The sequence below is a fragment of the Lampetra planeri genome, chromosome 14, assembly GCF_965212315.1.
Source record: "Lampetra planeri chromosome 14, kcLamPlan1.2.h2, whole genome shotgun sequence".
Lineage (NCBI taxonomy): Eukaryota > Metazoa > Chordata > Hyperoartia > Petromyzontiformes > Petromyzontidae > Lampetra > Lampetra planeri.
This window is the reverse complement of record NC_136120.1, coordinates 3,288,655-3,311,062: the sequence shown is the minus strand read 5'-3', so window position 1 is coordinate 3,311,062 and position 22,408 is coordinate 3,288,655. Positions and strand designations below refer to the sequence as shown.

General features: G+C 48.6%; 1 protein-coding gene across 1 annotated transcript in view; it reads left to right on the top strand.

The window, feature by feature from the left end:
- Positions 1-4,972: 4,972 nt before the first annotated feature.
- The window catches only part of LOC144722304 (peroxidasin homolog), a 92,940-nt gene continuing 75,504 nt past the window's right edge, over positions 4,973-22,408 (top strand). Inside the window, exon 1 of the mRNA XM_078600443.1 lies at positions 4,973-5,405. Within this exon, the coding sequence (XP_078456569.1) occupies positions 5,218-5,405 (188 nt within the window). The 5' untranslated portion in view covers positions 4,973-5,217. The remainder of the gene's footprint in view (positions 5,406-22,408) is intronic.

Sequence of the window (22,408 nt, the reverse complement as noted above, 5' to 3'; positions counted from 1 at the left end):
CCGCGGATCACACCGCTGGAAACCACTCGATTAGAGAGTGATGCTTGTCACTTCAGTTATTGGTTTTTTTTTATAAATACTGTAGGTAGGTAGGTAGGCGCAGTGCCAAGCGTTTGAACTTCATAGACTGCAGGATGGGCACAAAAACTAACAGGGCAACGTGAACTTACCGAATTAGCATAACCGGACGAGAGGCTGTGTAAAGTTTGACGCTGTTCTTTGGAGAGTCCTTTGTCGTTCCACTGCTGGATGAAGGCCACCGTGCACGTGTGAGTCGTGGGGTTAGTTTGACCATACTGCACGCTGGTGAAGGGGGGACCCACAACTGGTTGAGGTGTCACCACATGTCAGCCGTGACCTGGAATTCAACTTTGGTCACTCTTTGGTGTTGTAATGTAATTTTTTTTACCAAAGAAAGCCTCAATTGGTGATAATCCCTTTCATGAGGGCTCTGCTGGGTCGTTTGGCTGAATAGATTTGTGATGTCGTTTTGTCGTCTGCTAGAAAACAGGAGTCCACAGATAAACCGCAGTTTATTCATTACACAATGATTTAGGGCTGACTCTTCGCGTTATGTTAATGTAGTGTCATGTACATATACAACATGTGTGTATTCATCAAAAAGGTGTGTTGTATATTTGTAAGAATTGGAGCGGTGGCACAGCTGTTAGAGAACGGTGCTCGGAACCCATCCACCCGAGTTCGATTCCTGACTACGGCTAACAAAAGTGACGGGTGACATCTCAGCCGGTTCCTGAATGCGCACCATGCTTTTGATCCGTATATCATAGCAGGTAATGGGCACTGATAAAACAAAAAAAACTTTCGTAAACTTTGGCACCAACTCGCACTGACCAGCGTCACGAATTGTGGTCAAACAAAGGCCATGAACCGACGTGATGAGTGTCGGCCCTTCTTCCGGCAGTGCTTTGACTGACAAAGGGCCGTATATTTGGAAACCAGGAGAGCTTAGCGTGCTGCATTTAGAGAGCAGGTGCTTCCGTGATCTGTGCCTTACCAGCGCTTTTCATCCCAAATTCCATGCCGCGTTTTTTTCTACAAGAGTTTCACCCCCACCACCACCACCGTCACCACCTTAAGCCCCCGTCAGTGGCTCTCACGCTAAAACAACAAGGATAACAAACAATACGAAAGGCAACGTCTGCGAGAACAGTTTATACCCAGAGCTTTTAGAGGCACTCTCTTTAAAAAAAAAAGAATCCAAGCTCGCCTCTGAAACACGTGCAAGAGAACTGTGAACATTGTCAATTGTTTGCTTTTCGGGATTTGTCTTTTTTTAACTTCAGAGATTTTTTTTTAAACCGCGAAACTAAATCCACAGACAATTTCCTGTTGTTAGTCTGGTTTGACCCTACAATTTAGATGCAGCGCATAGGTGTCCATCACACAGATTGAGCCATAACGTGGCTACGTAATATTTGGATGGGTGACCAATGAGCACAATCGCAGGGGCTACGCAGTGGGCAGCAAAAGGACGACAATAAGATCCAAACATCTGAGACACATCTTCTTGGTTCTTTCGGTAAAGTCACGTAGAATGGAAATAATAAAGTAATAAAAATTTAACATAATAAAATATGTTTTAATAAAAATAAAACAATTAAATATGTTTTATTATTATTTTATTATTTCCATTCTACGTGACTTGACCGAAAGAACCAAGAAGATGAATCCCTGCAGTCACGAAAGCTTTAAATCGAAAAAATCTGAGGCACAATAAACTCAGTACACCATTGGAACCTCATTTGCCAGTAACAAAATATGATAATTGGTTTTTTACCCTTTTATCTGGCAACAAAACTGACACTTTTTTTACAAGGAGTCATGTTTGCATTGACAACAATACCTGCAGTCGGAATGCAAACAAAAAACACAATTCTGATAATGTATGCACTATCCTTGAAATTGATTGGTCCACACCCGAGACAGCTTTCTTTAGAGCCTAGTCTCACATGGTGTTGGACCAGATGACGCCAAAAGACGCACAAGGACAGTGCATACATTATCAGAGTTGTGTTTTTGTTTGCATTCCGACCGCAGGTATTGTGGTCAATGCAAACATGACTCCTTGTAAAAAAAGTGTCAGTTTTGTTGCCAGATAAAAGGGTAAAAAACCAATTATCAAACTCAGTACATTTGAGAACCTGGTTTAATCACGGACTCCTGAAATCTGCATTTGAACCCAGAATCTCAGCGGCGCCAGTTCAGCACCCTGACATCCGAGTCACTCGGTTATCGAAAAATTAAATTAATGAAAAGCCGATAGTTGCAAAATAAAATATATCTACCTTCTGGGCAGCAGAGGGATGTTGCAGCAATATCCATCGTTGTAATACGCTCCCAATGTCTCTTACGTAGCGATAAGCGTGGTGAAGTATGGTCAAACAAACCCACGCGACCCGCAAGGCGCTAAGGAGGCCCTCATCCAGCAGTGGAGTGAAAAAAGTAATGGGCGTGTACATGTATGATAGCAGAACATATTCTCGTAGAAAGCAGCACAGGAAGTAGGTTGTGACGTGCGGTACCCCCTCGCACGTGTGTAAGCTTTCTCCGGGCACTGCAATTTTCTCTGCACACGCATACCCACTCAAGTAGCTGGCCAGATATTCCTCCACGAACACTCCTTTACAGAATCAACTCCACCCAATTCACTGTAGAAGTCATCTCAAGATTCCATGAATAACTGCACACGTTGGCAAATTCTGCACTTCTGCCCGTATCAAGACCGCACAATGCCACCCTTTGTCGAATTGAAATCACTCGGAGGGGGGTGGTGGTAAATACTCAACAAATACGGGGAATTTTAAGAGCATTTACAGAGGCGTGTTTGTCTCCGTTTTAATAAATACCACATCTTGGGGAATATAGTGTGTAAAATCGTGACTTGTCGCATGGGTATCTATGTACTGTATTTTTTGTTTTCCAAAATTACTGCGTCAACTTGTATAGACTCATTCGCGTGTAATTTAAACAAGGAAAGTGTAAAACAATCACGCACGAGAACGACACTGCCACGTATCTAATCGTTGTGGACATGTTCAGTCGTTTGTTCGTCTACTGCTGGATGGAGACCTCCCCACGCCGTACGGGTGTCATGGGGAGGGATCGTGAGACCAAAACTCCACGATGCTATTCGGTGCGCGTTTGGTGAAGGCGGGGAGCATAGCATTGGAACATCGTACCGTACAACAACCCATCTTGCTGTACTGCCCATCACGAAGAACCCGCAGCAGACGACGACACGTGTTCGGCGGTTCACGGTGCTCACCCAACCCCTCCTGGCACTGTCCAGGCTAGAACCTGCTTAGCTTCGGGTGATTTGGTGTAATGTCGACACGTTGCACGGTTGGCTACGTGCGGTGCGAAAGAAGTGCATCGCACAGACAATATGCGGTAATTCAACACGTAGCAGGCTTTCGCGACCAATATCCATACTCTTGGTGTTTTGGGTTAGATCGTGTAAATATATAAATGTGTCGTTAAACCCGCCACCACCCGACACAGACAACTAGTAAGGGTTGTCACGTAAACAGAACGTGGCCAATTCGTCACTAGTACAGCACTAGTGTGTAGTGTAGTGTATAGTAGTGTAGTGTGTAGTGTAGTATATAGTGTAGTGTATAGTAGTGTCTAGTGTAGTGTATAGTGTAGTGTATAGTGTAGTGTATAGTAGTGTAGTGTATAGTAGTGTAGTGTATAGTAGTGTAGTGTACTAGTACAGCACTCGTGTATAGTGTAGTGTATAGTGTAGTGTATAGTAGCGTAGTGTAGTATACTAGGATAGCACTAGTGTATAATGTAGTATATTGTATATAGTAGTGTATAGTGTAGTGTATCGTGTAGTGTATAGTAGTATATTGTATAGTGTAGTGTATAGTAGTGTTGTCTATAGTGTATAGTGTAGAGTATTGTGTAGTGTATAGTGTAGTATACTAGTACAGCACACCGGTGTGTTGGAGAGCCAAGCCACAACATTTACAGTCTGAGTACGACGTTTCGCCAGTAATTACAACTAGCATCATCAGGCGAGAGCCAGATTTGTGTAGACAACATACGGCATGATGTTTGCGATGTACGTTCACATGTCCTAGACATTGATACAGTATAACACTGCTTATGCAGTGTCGTGCGGTCTATCGTCTACACATAGTCGTGCATACACACACACACGGATTATACCATACACCGTAGTTTTGGAATAAATCGTAAAAACAATATGCGATAATGGCACTCATGAATGGTTTAGCCAAAAATACCTTAATCCAGTACCCGCTTGAAAAAATCTTCAAAATGAGTCAGCCTTTCCACGATCAAGAGGGCATCATTAATGTCATGCATTTAGCCTAATCTTATACATAGGTCATTATCAACTGCACTACTTGCATGCATACACGTGCTGTATTGTGTGTACAACACGCGATCTGTGAACGAATATTCATTCACTATACGGAGGGGGTGGTAGCGTCGTGGTTCGTGTAAATTCGCTACGAACGCGGCTACCCAAATTACACCCCCCATACACGGCCAACACCAGCGGTGCGTGATATCTGCATCGGTCTTAGACCCGAGCACTGGCAAGCTTAGTGAGGTATGGCCTTCATCCAGCAGTGGAGACAAACACAGGTTTGCATTCTCTCTTCATGTACATCAACAAGGGCACGTGGTCGTGTGAGAGACAACTCGTTGGTCGACAACACGTGCTTGTGTCTTTGTTGTAACACGTGTCGTCTTCGCACGTGTAGCAGTGGCAGTGGTATTGCACTACCTGCTGCGGGTATAGCCACCGCCGCACTCAACACCAGCACTGACGGGGAACGCCTCCTCCTCAAGGCCACGGGGAGGGAAGAAAGGATGGGAGGCAGGGCAGGGCAGGGATGAAGGAGGGAATGATTTGGGGGGGGGGGAGTGCCTCTGCTGAGTGGTTACCCGCGGCTGCTGGGGCAGCCTCCGCAATCGGCGAATTCGCTCTCCCTGCAGACGCACCGCGACTAAGCCACCAGCGTCACAAGCCGTGGGCTCACACGCGTGTCTCCTCGCCGTGTGCCACGCGACCAGGTGTCGCTCACCTGCGCATATCATCGCACGCCTGCCTCGTCACGTGGATGGATTGACTGGGGATTTGTGGTGGCGAGGGCAGAGAAAGGATAGAGAGTGGGGCAGCTCGAGCGAGTGGAGCCGGTGTAGGGACATCAGCGGATGATGATGATGATGATGGCGGGGATGATGAAGATGATGCCCGTGGTGCTGGTGATGGTGCTGCTGCTCGGGTGGTCTCCTGCGGCTGTCGCTTGCCCCAGCCGCTGCTTGTGCTTTCGCACCACGGTGAGGTGCATGCACCTCCAACTGGACACGGTGCCTCGTGTGGACCCACGCACCACCATCCTGTGAGTACAACACGTGCACACACACACACACGCGCACGCACACGCCTGTGTCACTGACTCACTGAGCCCCAGTCCCACAGCCACTGAGCCACGTACCAACGGAGTCACCGTGAGCCACCATCACCCACACTCACTCGTAGAAGCACGTGGAGACAATTCCGAATATGGGAGGTTTGGGAGCAAGCAGCCATATCGTATTGACGGTGAAGAAAAGTCAGTGGGCTTGGGCAGGACACATCGATAGACGTGGTCAGATGGTCCAGTGGTCGAGAGGTATGAACGAGAGCCAATGGAGGGAGCACATCCAAGAGGATCGAAGTGGATCGCAGATGCTCACCGGATTACGGTGAGAGATCACGACGGCTTGGGGAGGTCTTCATCCAGCAGTAGATGGATAATTGCTGCTGCTCATCAACTAGCCAGGGAAGGCGCATGTTGAATAGCCGAAGGGGTCGTGACTTAATTGGGCAGGAACCGATTCCTCCCTACCCCATCCCTCACTGTTCGTAAGCTGCGAGGGAAGTTTAAATTCCTTCCGTCTCGTTTGTTCCCACGCCCACAACTGCGAGTCCAACTCGGAGTGAGGAGAAGTCACTCCCCGCCTCTGCGACAACTACACTCTCCTTTTTTTGTCTTCTTGGTTCTTTCGGTAAAGTCACGTAGAAGGGAAACGATAAAAGAATACAAATAAAACATAATAAAATAAAATAATTTTATGGGAAATAATAAAAGAATACAAATAAAACATAATAAAATAAAATAATTTTATGTTTTATTTTTATTATTTTATTATTTCCCTTCTACGTGACTTTACCGAAAGAACCAAGAAGAGGAATCCCTGCAGTCACGAACGCTTTAAATCGAAACTACACTCTCATTCTCTGCTCCTTAAATGCATTCATTAGCCAAACTTTTTGATTTGTGGAAGTTACATTCAAGCTTACGAGGTTGGGGAAAACGATGATGATGATGCGGTGATATTGTTTCCGGTCTTAAATGTGGCATTCGTTTTGTTTTAATTTTACGTTTTAAGTTGTTGTTTTTTTACCGGCGTAAACAACGTGAATTTGAGAAGAATGTGTGGGGTGAGCTGACTTCCTCTGGTTGACCGTGACCCCCCCCTCCCACCCAGGGCGTGTTCCGGTGGCCAGCGATCGGTCATTTCGAACCTCGACCCGCGCTGTTGCTTCTGTGTTGTTGCATGGCGCAGTGCCTATGAACTTCTTTCGCACCGTACGTTGTCAACCGCGCTTAATCGGAGGTTGCGGTGGAAGGACAGCGAACTGAAAAAAACAAGCAGGTTCTAAAGAAATTAGTTTTCAACTTGGTATAGTGTATAGTAGTGTATAGTAGTGTATCGTAGTGTATTACAGTGTATAGTCTATATGTATGTTGGACTTCTTTTGCACCGTACGTAGCCAACCGTGCTTATGGGAGGTGTAGGGAAGGACAACAAACTAAAATGCCACGATGCCTTCCCCTATTCCACTTTTCTTGACGGACAATTCAATGTCTCTAATTTGTGGGTGTTCTCTGATTCATGTTGTTATTATTCCTACTACGATTGCTTAGTCAGGAAAGCCTCACCGAGTCTCAAGACTCTTTGTCGTGAGCGTCTTGCCAAGCAAGCTGTCGCCAGAGGCAATGTTTCTGTTATGTGAAATCGCAATGTGAGTAATTTGTATGCAATCGTTGTTGCATTGGGTTGTTTGACCAATGGCAGTTTCGTATAAAGTTGGTTCTGTCGATACTGTAAAGGGAGGAAAGCAGAGAACCCTGAGGAAACCCAAGCAGAACAAGAGGAGGCCATGCGAACTGCACGTAAGGCACCCACGAGAGGAATCCAACCTAGGCCATGTGACACGCTGCTGCCCGAGTGGTCCTCTTTTCATCTCTCGGTGTCATTTCAAACACGAACCTCTCCGCACGCTTTTTTGCACATTTCTCAGCTTGTTCTAGCTTTGTCAATGTCCATGTTTCGGATCGATTTGCCACAGTAGGTAACATGCGCAATCATTCAAACTCTTATTTTTTTCACACTTTGGAATGTTACATGCCCCCCCCCCCTCGGCTTACCAAGCTGCACTGACCAGCAGCGCAGTGACCACTAGCCAACCCCCTTGACCAACACACATATGGAGGCTTTCATCTAGCAGTGGAGTGACAAGGGGTTGTCGTTTATCACTGTCATTAATTTTAATCTGTTTTCAAACGAGGCTGGTTCCCAGAACCCATGTCTACAGCATTTATCATGAGTCTCTAAACGATTCTGCCTTTTAAGTTTCATAAGCCCGCTATGAATCTAGCTTGCCAAATTGTGTCTTGAATTTCCACGTTACTTCAAATTAAAAAGGCTAATCTGCCCTCGGCTTTAAAATGGCTTTTACAGCTTGAAAAATAAGGGATTAATCTTGGCTCGGAAGGATGTATTATGTGCCGATATTAACTTACAGCAATTACGATTAAACGCTTTCAGTTTTTTGAGTGTTATTTTTTCGCTAGCTATGGACAAAAGGCAGTGTATCCGCAGTGTTCCTCACTGTACAATCATAATACTTTACAGCTCTTGTTCTCAATCCGCTACTGGATGAAGGCTTCCCCTCCGCGCAAGTGTCGTTCATGTGGGTTGTTGGGCCATGCTAAATAAACCACGCTGGTCAGTGCGGGTTAGTGACCCGGGAACGGTTCAGATAACACATTCCTGCGGAGGGAGCTGGTAGGAACGTTGGGTTGCTCGGTCAATGGCCAGGGCCAACGACGGCGTGGTGTATTCCGCAAATATGCCCGACTGCGAGGGCGGGCACAAGCCGGCGTGAGTAGGTTAAACGTTGAGTTTTATAAGGGCACCACGGGGTGACCAGCCCCTCCCCACCCAGCCCCACCCCCCACCCAGCCCCACCCCCCCCACTCAGCCCCTCCCCACCCTCCCCTCCCCACCCAGCCCCTCCCTCCCCACCCAGCCCCTCCCCACCCTCTCTTCACCCAGCCCCTCCCCACCCTCCCCTCCCCACCCAGCCCCTCCCTCCCTATCCAGCCCCTCCCTGCACGACGGACACAATAATCCCCTGTGGGCTGGTGTCACCAGTAGGTTCTTACCAGTATCAAGTGACACAGATGTTAGCATTAGCCAGGAATCGAGCTCTGGCTAATGGGGTTCATAACCGTACTGCACTGACCACGTTGTCACCACTCCCCACTTCTAACACGTGAATTACATTCTCATGAGTAAATATTCGTCTCATTTCTAAAATAATTCCATTGTCTCATTAATCGCAATGGACACGTTACATGTGGGAGGTAGTACAGAAAGTAGGTTGCTGATAGCTTGTAAGTGGACGTTTAAAAAACAAGTATATCCGTGTATGTATGCTCACGTTTCTTCCCACAGGCAGAAATATTCGGTAATGAGCTCACAAAAAAAACATATCGCAGTAGGCTCTCCAGAAACGAAAAGAGTCCTGGAGGCTTCTCTGGGTAAATAATTATTTTATGGTAAAACATGCAACATCTATTAGCCTGACTGATTTTCCGTTTTGGCCCATGACACAATGTTCCTGCTAATGTTATGTAGCACTCTACAGTTTCCAATCTGCTCATCGGAGCGGGCTTGTGGGCCGCCAGGGATATTTGTTGTCGTGTGTGTTGTGTGTACAGAACAGAGCACACGTAGAAGAAGTAAGTCATTCCCTCTTCTGTTCGCAGAGCGTGAGCTGCCGCACGCGTTAGGGCTGTCAGCATCCAACTCCGTGCACAATCTCGAGTCCTAAGGCTGACAATTAAAAACGATATATATCTGAAGGAAACCAAACCTGCCAGAATTTGAAATTATACGCCGTATTAGCGCGTTGACGTTATACTGTGGCACGGAAATACACAGCACGTAATGGGCCAAGTCCAGGCAGACCACTCTGCGCATTGACTTTGGCGACGTTATCGTTAAACAAACACGCGGTTTGCCGCGTCGGAGTCGTATACTCGGACCCTTCATATTTGGCAGCACAAATGGCAAGCGGCATGTGGACCGGGGTTCGTCCGTAACCGATGTTCGCCGGAATTCTGGTGTTCGCCGGGAACCCTTCCCGAGGGAGAGGCGAACACAAAGATCCCCCGTATAGCCTTAACAGACTGTAGGGGCAAGTGCTGTTAGCGAGCACCTATAAAGGCCGGAACGGTACACGAGGGGGTGGGTGGCCAGCACCACGCCCGACCGCCTTTGTCTCCCTAGTGGCGATGTTTCCACACCGCACCAGGTACTCATTTGAGGCTGAGTCGACCTAGGGGAGGCCCAGGAGCGGTTCAGATAATCGCCACTGGTGTTGGCCGTGAGCGGGAATCGAACTCGGGTCGCCAGGTTCATAGCGCAGCGCGCTAACCGCTACACACACACACAAACCTGCCACCCCCATCATCAGAGCTTCTCATGTTTGCTTTCGATTAAAAGCGCTGCTGAGCACAGTACCGCCGAAACCTCCCATCAAAGAAATGTAACCTATTGTGTCAAGGTGGAAATTCTATGGAATTAAACGTTCGAACGTGTTAGCAATGGTACGGGATCCTCTAGCCAAAGCTATGCGGCGGTGGTTTATGAGAAAGAAAAAAAATGCGTGTTTATACTGCCCTGTATACACAAACGCTCCGTTGCGTTACGTAATAATGTTTGTGTAAACAGAGTTGACACTCGTAAGCTGTTACTAGGCACAGAAATATCATCCAGTTTTCAAGCAATGCCCCTTTATACGTCGTGCAAGCTGAAGTGGCCGCTTGTTAGGGATTTCACGATTGTCTTTTCCTACGAAAGGGGACACACGAAAGAGAGCTGCCTTCGCCCGGACTCGACGCATGAGATGGACGCGCGAGATTTGAGCCCTCAATCTGTCAGCGCACCGCCGCTCCTCCTCCGAGCGCTCTCTGACACGGCCGGAAGGGAGTTGTAGGTTGTAGGCGAGCGGCGAAGATGAGACGCTCCCTTGAGGCTTCGCCGCTGTCACTGTGGCACGAGCGGTCCGAGTCGGAGGAGGCTTTTCCGTCCTGTATTTCATTTCCAAACAGATCAGCCCCTCTGCGCATGTTTGTTTCTGATGTTTCCCTGGGAACGCAAAGCCTCCCTCCCTCCCCCACCACCACCACGTCCAAGCGATGACTCGCTTATTGGAGCTATAAATGACACAGGAAAATAAAATCACACGCCGCCACATTATGGTTTAATCAAGCCGTGCGGATGTCTCTGGATCATCTAAGATCTACGCTGCCCAACTGCACCGCACATGTTCGGGGTCTCGTCCTCTCATTGAACGCCGTGGGTTTTCTGAAAGCCGCTCGGGTATAATCTTTTACAAGTTTTTTTTTTACTTTTAAGGAGTTTTGCCTGTTTTTATGTTACTCCGCTGCGATTGCCAGATGGAAGAAATGTGTGCGCGATTTCAGATCGAATATGCCAGGACGGGATGTACCCATAACTTTATAAATAAATAAGTTGTCCTTTTTATTAAACAAGGAAGTCATCTCTGAGTCCAAACTGGGGTTTTTTTTTGGGTCCTGGGGGGTCACACATTGGGACATTTCGGTTAATTCCTTAGTGATTGAATTTCCATGTGGGGTGAAGGTGGAGTGATCAGAGAAACCTCATGCACACTAGGGCGATGCTGCCCGCAATTACATAACAACATCGGTCAGATCATGGGACCTCCTTTGCAAGTACCAAAATATGCTAATAAGGTTTTTCCCCTTTTTTGGCAACAAAATTGACATATTTTGCAAGGCATCATGCTTACATTAACCACAATACTTGCATTCAAATGCAGTGCGTTGTCTTTGAGCTGTGCGCCTTTTGGCGTCATCTGGTCGAACACCATATGAGACTAGGCTCCAAAGAAAGCTGTCTCTGGTGTGGACCAATCAGTTTCAAAGACAATGCATAAATTATCAGAGTAGTGTTTTTTGTTTGCATTTGACTGCAAGTATTGTGGTTAATGTAAGCATGATGCCTTGCAAAAGGTGTCAGTTTTGTTTCCAGAAAAAGGGGAAAAACCTTATTAGAACATCGGTCAGTTAAAGCTGTTTGCTGCATTGCCATTACAGGAATCGATTAGCATTTAGGTGCCATGTTCATGTTGGTCCATTGTAATGCACAAGCATGTAGATCAACTTATTTTACAGATACATTTGGCAAGTGCTCTGAAAATCAGGGTTTTAGTTGAAAATGCATGGATATAGACCTGTTCGCAAATAAATATAAAATGTATTACAGCATTTTATAATAATAATCAAACATTCAGAGGCCGAACATTGAGTTGGGCTGGAAGCAAAGACACCGCAAGACAATCGGCACACGGCTCGACTTTGGCGAAAGTTATCCGTGTCGCTTGGTACACGCGCGTGCGTGCACTTGAATGCTTGTGTGTGTGTCGCCTCTGTGGGGAGCGGTGGCGTAGCAGTTAGCGCGCTGCGCTACGAACCCGGCGACCAACACCAGTGATGTTTATTTGAACCGGTACCTGGGCCTCCCCGAGGTCGACTCAGCCTCAAATGAGTATCTGGTGCGGTGCGTAAACATCGCCACTGGGGAGACAAAGGCGGTCGAGCGTGGTGCTGACCACCCACCCCCTCGTGTACCGTTCCGTCCTTCATAGGTGCTACTCGCGAACAGCACTTGCCCCTACAGTCTGTTAAGGCTATACGGGGGATCTTTGTCTTTGTGCAGAGAGTGGAATTGCTGTGTTTAGAATACTGGTTGAGAACCCAGCGACCTGTGTTTAGATTCCTGGTTAACATCAGTGGCCTCTTCTAGGTCAACTCAGGCTGAAATTACTATCTTGTGTAGTGTGTAGACATCGACAACGTTGCCGAACCTACACCACCCCCCCTCCCCCCCTTGTGTGCTGTTCCGGCTTCAATAAATGCTCGCTGACTGCACTTGGCCCCAAGAGTCTGCAAACCGCGTTACGGGAGATGTGTGTGTCTGTGTGTGCGTGCCTGTTTTCATTGGCCACAGGTCGGCCGTGTGCTGCACACACGGCACGAGTGGGAGTTCACGTTTTATATCGGTCGACGCTGGTAACTTGAGATGTGGATTTTGTTGGTTTTGTGGGTCCCCTTCGAACGAAACGATGGCATGCCAAGAGCGAAGATTTACGCCCACGTTTCGCTGCACATCATTCAAACTGCGAGCGTGCGTTTGTTTGTACGAACTATACCTGGCACCAGTTATTTTCTTCATCATCATCGTAAGATTTGAACTTTCACCTTCATTTGCCAGACAAATAGCTTCGTTTCTCATCAGGCGAGAGACTCTACGTCTCTATCTCACGTGCACGTGCTGAAACGGAAATGAAGACGTGTCTTAATGTACAATGATCATTCAGTGATTATTGGGGAGGAGCTGAGCGGAGTGCACCGCACTGTGAACCTGGCGACATGAATACTCTTAGGGTTTTTCGGTAAAGTCACGTAGGGAAAAATAAATAAGCAATAAAAATAAATATGAAAAAAATAAATAAAAATAAATAATAAACATTTATATTAAATAATACATATTAAATAATAATATAAATAAATATTAAAATTAATATGAATAGTAATAGAAATAAAATATTCAATCACGACGTTTCGGAGGCAACACAAGCTTCCTTCATCAGGTGTAAAAAGGCACAGCAAAATGACTGTAGTGAGAGTTATTTGTGATGGGACATTATTATATTGGGTGGAGGAGCCAGGGAGGACGGGTGCATGGTGGGTGGGGGAGGGGGGAGCCAGGCGACATGAAGAAGAACTCCCGGTGTGGCTAACGCCGGTGGCGAGTGGCATGTCGCTTGGCTCGAGGGAGACGGCTGCTGTCGCTCGGTGGACACGGCGCAGGCTCCGGCAGCAGATCGCGCTCGTCCCATTTGGCGGTCGACGTTCGAAGTGAGGACTGCGACCCTCAAAGGAGTAGCACCGCCACCGTGGTCACCCCCCTACCCCGTGACACGGGGATCAAACACATCACTGGAGACGCCAAGAGCGGTTTATGCAAATGCCCTCTCGCAAGAGGTCACACACATTTGGCGCAGCGGTCCTTCGCTGACTCTGCGCGATGAGCGTGCGAGTGATATGCGAACGGATACTGGGCACCCTCTACACCCTGACTTGCTTCATTTGAAGTATGGTCAACAGAACACATCTTACTGAGAAGGCACGCTGCGTCATTCATCCAGCAGTGGATTTACAGAGGGAAGTAAGTCGTCGTTGTTGTTGTTATTATAACGTTGGCCATTTTCAGAGAGAATAAATCGAGGCCAGGAGTCTCGATTTCAAGGGTGACCCAGGGCCTCACATGTACACATACAGAACCAGAACGAAGTTGATCAATTGAGCAGTGCAGTCGTAAAACCTCAAACCATCACGCTGAGTTTCAAGTTAATGTTTTATTCAACCAGGCGACATCTCAAGAGACAAGGATGAGTCTCATTTGCAAGCGTCACCTGGGTCACCAAAAGAAATGACAAAAGCGATGCAAATAAAACAAGGTGCAAGCAACGAAAAATAAATCTCGCCGAGGGCTTCATTTGGTGTCGCAAGGGTTCATCCCGCACCTCCGATTAGCACGGGTTGGCCACGTACGGTGCGAAAGAAGTTCAACGTACAAGGGGTTGTCACTGCCCACTGGGGGAGGGAGGCTGACCTCACGAGACCGCCACCCCTTCTCACGAAGGGGTTTGTGGATCTCCTTGTGTTCTGAGAACACCACTTGGGGGTGGGGGGTGCACAGAGGTTGCGTTGCGTCCACCTCAGCCAACACCGGTGACGATTATCTGAACCGGTACCTGGGCCTCCCCTAGGTAGACTCAGTCTCAAATGAGTACCTGGTGCGGTGTGTAAAAACATCGCCACTAGGGAGACAAAGGCGGCCGGGCGTGATTCTGGCCACCCACCCCTCTCGTGCGCTCGCTAACAGCACTTGCCCCAACAGTCTGTTAAGTTCATAATCACCGTTTTTGGGTTTAGATCGCGTTATTTATAAATGTGTCGTAACCCTCCACCACCCGACACGGCCAATCAGTAAAAAAGTGTCACGTTGACAAAAGACAAATAGTTCACTGCTTTAGCCCACCGGTGTGTTGAAGCGTGAAACCACAACATTTACAATTTGAGTACGACGTTTCGCTGGTAATTGCATCCAGCATCATCGGGCAATTCTATTGTGGGAGGGCTGTTTATTGATAGTGGGGGGAGCGGTCGTGTGCTGGAGTCACGGTTAGCGCGCGGTGCGTTACGAACCCGGCGAGCCGAGTTCGATTCCCGTTCACGGTCATCACCGGTGACGGATTAAATTTCGATCTAAAGCTTTCGTGACTGCAGGGATTCATCTTCTTTGGTTCTTTCGGTAAAGTCACGTAGATAGAAAAAATGAAGTTAATAAAATAAAAAACTACGACGTTTCGATCGCCATCATCCTCCTGATGATGACGATCCTCCTGATGCCGAACGCTTGTGTTGTGATCGAAACGTCTCAGTTGATTTCATTAACTTTTATTTTTTTCCATGTACGTGACTTTACCGAAAGAAACATAGATTAGGAGTCTGTTAAATGCCACACGGGGGATATTTTTCTCTTCGGCGGATTATTGTCGGTGGCTCCGAGTGACGAATCGCAGAGGCGCGTGAGAGCGAGAGAGCGAGAGAGAGAGAGAGGTGGGGTGGGGTGAGGGCCACTCTTGACCGCCTGCAAGGCTCCGAATCTTTCATCGGCGGCCACACAAACCTCGTAAAATCAACGAAAACGTGTAACGAGGTCCCACTTTCACGGAGGAACCCGCGGAGGGTGGAGGTCTCTAAGGCATCGCGTCCCGTGCCACCCCCCCCCCCCGTGGCAATGAATCGGCACGGCTTGCGAGAAATCTCGTGGGAAACTACCGGTGACAAACAGCTGGAAACAAACAGGGTGGGTGGGGGGGTCAGCATTGCTTAGCGGTACTGTACAACATTTGAGGCTGCTTCAAAAAAATTGCACCGAGAACCGGGGAAGAACGTCGCTGTAGTTGTAAAATGATTTTTAATTTTTTTTATTTGTTTTAGCCGGTAGGCATTTCTACCAGCACTTGAAAATAAAACTGCACAAAGAGGCCACGAAGGGACAACCCTCGCGCACCTCCGGAGAGCGCGGTTGGCTACGTACGGTGCGAAAGAAGTTCAACATACACACGGTACATGCGAGGGTAGCGGAGAGCTTCCTCGATTCACGCTCTGAGGTGGGCGAGTGAAACAAAAACACAAACATCCCCACAGCCCCCCCCCCCCCCCAGGGGTAGGGCTTAGATTCAACTGGAGCTGTCCATGGCTGAGCTCCGGAAAATATATCCCTACGCCCCGAGAGGAGGCGCAAGGGGGGTGGGTGTCGACCAGAAATTATTCTGTGGGTTCATCTTCTTGGTTCTTTCGTTAAAGTCACGTAGAATAGAAAATAATAAAACAATAAAAATAAAACATTAAAATAATTCTCACGACGTTTCGGCCACAACGCAAGCAGCCGTCTTCAGGTGGAGAACAGGTCTGTCGATAATAATAAAAATAAACCATAATAAAAGATTTATTTTATTATGTGTGCTTTATTATTTTATTATTTCCATTAAAAGAAAATAATTATTTTATTATGTTTTATTTTTATTATTTTATTATTTCCATTCTACGTGACTTTACCGAAAGAACCAAGAAGATGAATCCCTGCAGTCACGAAAGCTTTACATCGAAATATTCCATGGGTGTCACGGTGTTGAGATGTTAACTACCTCGCCTGGTATGGAGGAGGTTGTGGGTTCGATCCCGATCCCGATCCAGACCCCGACGCCTGCTGTATATTTGGGGTTTGGATTTTCTTCGGGCCCTCCGATTTTTTCCTCCAAATTTATAAACATTTCGTGAAGAACATTTGGCTGCTGTAAATGTGCACATATGATGATGGGCCACTTCGTTGGGCTATCATATGTGGCCAGGTCGCTTCTGAAAAATAGTTTTATAGCTCAGGGGGCCTTACCTGGTAAAAAAAATATATAGTTTAGTTGAATAGTTTGATAAGCCATGAGTTAATTAAGGGCCTTCTTGCGTGCAGCGAGCTTTGACGATTTAGAGTCATTTTCCATCACCCGCGCCTTGTTTGTTCGCCCTCGCCTCTGAAAACGAAACAACGGGGACAGGTGAGGTGCAGACAGTGCCTGATTAAGCCAGAGCGGGGCCTGTAGCATAATAAAGAGGCACTAAATTAACAGAAAAAAACACAAATATTAAAAAACAAATTTGTAACTTGCACAGTAAAGTAATTGCATTTTTTTATTTGCTATACAGCCAGATAAGACGACAAATCGCTAACCTTAAACACTCGGTCGTTCATAAAAGTTGGAGGGCAGTATAGTACTATAGTAATAGAGCAAGTGCAGAATCACTGCACCGGAATTGATAGCTCGGAAGCATTTAGCGCGGGGCCCTTGAAAGTGCAGGGCCCGTAGCTACTACATATGTAGCTACTACATATGTAGCTACTACATATGTAGCTACTACATATGTAGCTACTACATATGTAGCTACTACATATGTAGCTACTACATATGTAGCTACTACATATGTAGCTACTACATATGTAGCTACTACATATGTAGCTACTACATATGTAGCTACTACATATGTAGCTACTACATATGTAGCTACTTTTGCTACGAGGATAATCCGGCACTGGGTATCGAGCGGGAGGGCTTTCTCTGACACACTCACTCACTCACACACTCACTCACTCACACACTCACACACTCACTCATACACTCCCACACCACACACTCACTCACACCACTCACACACTCACACACTCACACTCACACCACTCACTCACACACTCACACACTCACACCACACACCACACTCACACACACCACACTCACACACTCACCACCACCACACCCACCACTCACACACCACACCACACACTCACACACCACACTCACACACTCACTCACACACTCACCACACACTCACACACACCACCCACACACTCACACACCACCTCACACACTCACCACACCACCACACACACACTCACACACACCCACTCACCCACCACTCACACCACCACACACCCACTCACACACTCACACACTCACACACCCCCACTCACACACCACACACCACCACACACACTCACACACCACACTCACACACTCACCTCACACACTCACACCTCACACCCACACCACTCACACACTCACTCACACACTCACACACCACTCACACACACACACCCCACACACCTCACCACCACCACCACACCACCCACACACACACTCACACACTCACTCACCACACTCACCCACCACACTCACCACACACACTCCACCACACACTCACACACACCCACTCACCTCACACACTCACCACACTCACCACACCTCACCACACACACCACTCACACACCACACACACACATCACTCACACACTCACCCACACACTCACCCACACACCACACCACTCACTCACACACTCACTCACTCACTCACACACCACTCACACTCACCACACCACACACTCACTCACACACTCACACACCACTCACTCACACACCACTCACACACTCATACCACTCACACACTCACTCACACACTCACACACACACTCACCACACCACTCACACACTCACACACCCACTCACACACTCACTCACACACTCACACACCTCACACACTCACTCACTACACTCACACTCCTCACTCCACTCACACACTCACTCACACACTCACTCACTCACTCACACACTCACTCACACACTCACTCCACACACTCCACTCACACACTCACTCACTCACTCACATCCACTCACTCACCTCACTCACACACTCACACACCACCCACACTCACTCACTCACACACTCACTCACTCACACACTCACTCACACCACACACACACACTCACACACACTCACCACACTCACTCACTCACCACCACTCACTCACACTCTCACACACTCACTCACACACTCACCACACACTCACACACCACACTCACACACTCACACACTCACTCACACACTCATCACACTCACTCATACACTCACTCACTCATACACTCACTCACACACTCACACACCCTCACACACACACTCACTCACTCACACACTCACACACACTCACACACTCACTCACACACTCACCACTCACACACTCACACCACTCACTCACCCACACACCACTCACACACTCTCACACACACACTCCACACATCACTCACACACCCACCTCACCACACTCACTCACACACACACACACTCACACACTCACTCACACACTCACACACACACTCACTCGCACACACTCACACACTCACTCACACACTCACACACTCACTCACACACTCACTCACACACTCACTCACACACTCACACATACACTCACACACTCACTCACACACTTACACACACACTCACTCACACACTCACTCACACACTCACACACTAACACACTCACTCACACACTCACACACTCACTCACACACTTACACACTCACTCACACACTCACTCACACACTCACACACTCACTCACACACTTACACACTCACTCACTGGCACACTCACTCACACACACACTCACACACTCACACACTCACTCACACACTCACACACTCACTCACACACACACTCACACACTCACTCACACACACACTCACTCACACACTCACTCACACACACACTCACACACACACTCACCCACTCACACACTCACACACTCACTCACACACACACTCACACACACACTCACCCACTCACACACTCACACACTCACACACTCACTCACACACTCATACACTCACTCATACACTCACTAACTCATACACTCACTCACACACTCACACACTCACACACTCACTCACTCACACACTCACTCACTCACACACTCACTCATACACTCACTCACTCACACACTCACACGCTCACTCACCCACACACTCACTCACACACTCACTCACACACTCACACACTCACTCACACATTCACTCACTCACACACTCACACACTCACTGACATACTCACTCACACACACACTCACACACTCACTCACACACTCACACACACACTCACTCGCACACACTCACACACTCACTCACACACTCACTCACTCACACACTCACACACTCACTCACACACTCACTCACACACTCACTCACACACTCACACATACACTCACACACTCACTCACTCACACACTTACACACACACTCACTCACACACTCACTCACACACTCACACACTAACTCACACACACACTCACACACTCACACACTCACTCACACACTTACACACTCACTCACTGGCACACTCACTCACACGCTCACTCACACACTCACACACTCACACACTCACTCACACACTCACACACTCACTCACACACTTACACACTCACTCACTGGCACACTCACTCACACACACACTCACACACTCACACACTCACTCACACACTCACACACTCACTCACACACTTACACACTCACTCACACACACACTCACACACACACTCACCCACTCACACACTCACACACTCACTCACACACACACTCACACACACACTCACCCACTCACACACTCACACACTCACACACACACTCACACACACACTCACCCACTCACACACTCACACACTCACTCACAACAACAACAACAACAACAACCGCCATTCGCCACTAAGTGGCGGTGACGTCACCACGACGCTTGTGCCAGGCCATGTGCACCCTGAGGCCACGTGAAGTGTCGAACGCCCGCTGGCAGGAGGTCACGGGGCAGACCCAGGTGCCACGGGTCGACTGACCGAGATGACCGAGATGACTGGCTGATCCACCACCTGTGCCCCCTACTGTGCCAACTTGCTGTGCTTTAGCCACCCGGCGCTCCGCTCGTTGTTGTGAGTGTCGCTCCTCCGCCCTCCGTTGTTGTTGGAGGGCGACTGCCTCCAACTGCCCAGTAGCGTCCTTCACGAGCCTCCTCCACTGAGGCCGATCTTGACACCGCTGGTACCAGTCATCGGCAAGTCCACTCAGCTCCACGTCCTCCTGTACCACATCACTCCATCTCTTCTCTAGCCCGTGCCGCGCCCGTTTAGCCCCCTCGATCCGGCCGAACAAAAGCTGTTTAGGCATGCGGTGGCTGGGCATGCGGGCTACATGACCCAGCCAACGCAGCCTTGCCTGCCGGAGGAGCTCACTGATGGGACTTTGCCCAGATCTTTCAAGGACTTGTGAGCTCCTCACACAATCCAGCCTGGTTAAACCCAGGATGGATCGTAGGCAGGCCAGCCTAAATGTTTCCAACCGGCGAAGATGCTCCACTAGGGGGGTCCACGTTTCGCAAGCGTAGAGAAGGGAGGGAATGACCGTGGCCGAGAAGACCTGAAGCTTCGTGCGGAGCGACAGACCAGGTAGCTTCCACACAGCGTTACGCAACCGATGAAAAGATATTGCCGCTCGACTGATTCGGAGTGAGACCTCTGCTGATAAACTGGAGCCGGTCATAAGCACACTGCCCAGGTATGGGAAACTCTCCACTCTCTCCACAACTGCCCCATCACCGATTGGGAGTTGTGGGGGTGGAGTGCCCGATGGTACAAAATACCCAGGCAGGTGCTTAGTTTTGGTGGGGCTGATGGTAAGGCCCCACCTCTTGGTGGCACACTCCAGTCTCAGCAGCAGCGTCTCCAACTCCTCTTCTGAATGAGCAGCTATTACCAAATCATCGGCATACATAACGTGGTTGACCAATAGGGAGCCATCCCTTGATCGCACCCGGGCGTCGATCAGCCTCCCATTATATCTGTACCAAATGGTAATTCCCCCGGTACAGCTTTTGAAGGCTTCACGAACTACGCAGTCGAAATAGATGTTAAATAATGTGGGAGCCAGAGGACATCCCTGTCGCACCCCAAGGTGTACAGGGAAAGGCTCCGACTCCCGGCCACGTAGTTTTACCCGGGCCCGCTCACCATCATGAAGGTCCTTAATGATCGTGAGCAGAGGGTCAGGGACTCCGAAAGCACGAAGAACAACCCAGAGCCCAGTCCTACTGATGGTATCATAGGCCTTGACCAGGTCAATAAAGCAGAGATGTAGGTCTTTTTGAAATTCCCTACACCTCTGCTGGAGCAGACGGACAGAAAATATGGCATCTGTGCAGGACCGCCCTTTCCTGAAACCGCATTGGGGCTCCGCAAGCCTCTCCTCAGCGTGCCTAGCAAGGCGATGTTGAATAATCCTTGCCAGGACCTTACCCGGCACACTGAGGAGTGAGATGCCCCTGTAGTTGTTACAGTCGGTACGGTCCCCCTTCTTAAAGAGGGGGACCACCAGGGCATCCTTCCAGTCCTGCGGAACCCGTCCAGTGGTCCAGACTGTTGTTATGATGTCATATAGGGCAGTCTGTGCACAAACGCCACCCTCCCTCAGCATTTCGCTTGGGAGATCATCTCTGCCCGGTGCCTTCCCTGGTCTCAGACTCCGGATCGCCCTCAGTACTTCCTCAACAGCTGGCACCTCAGCCAGCCACTCACAGGGGGTGACCTCTTCCAATATTTGAGGCACCGCAGCCTCAGCAGGGTTATCCCCACTTTGTGCCATGATGTTTTCCTGGCTGAGAGATTTTCCCTCCCCCAGGACCTCACAGAAATGCTCAGCAAATCTGCAAACCTGTTCCTGGGGGTCGGAGATTGGATCACCGTTTTTTCCTCTAATGATGGTAATAGGTGTGGCGCTGCAGGTTACTTTTTTGATGGAATTAAATAGTGATTTGTGATCGCGGGCCACTGAGGCAGACTCCATCTCCTCAGCAACCCGCGACCACCACCCATCCTTACAGCGCCTTACGGCTCTCCGAACCTCCGAGCGAAGGCTGCGGTAAACCTCCTCATTCTCCGACGTGGGATGCTGTAGGCGATGAGAGTGGGCCTGTCGCTTTTTCTCAATTAACCTGAACACCTCCTCTGTCAGCCAGGGTTTCTGGGGAGGTC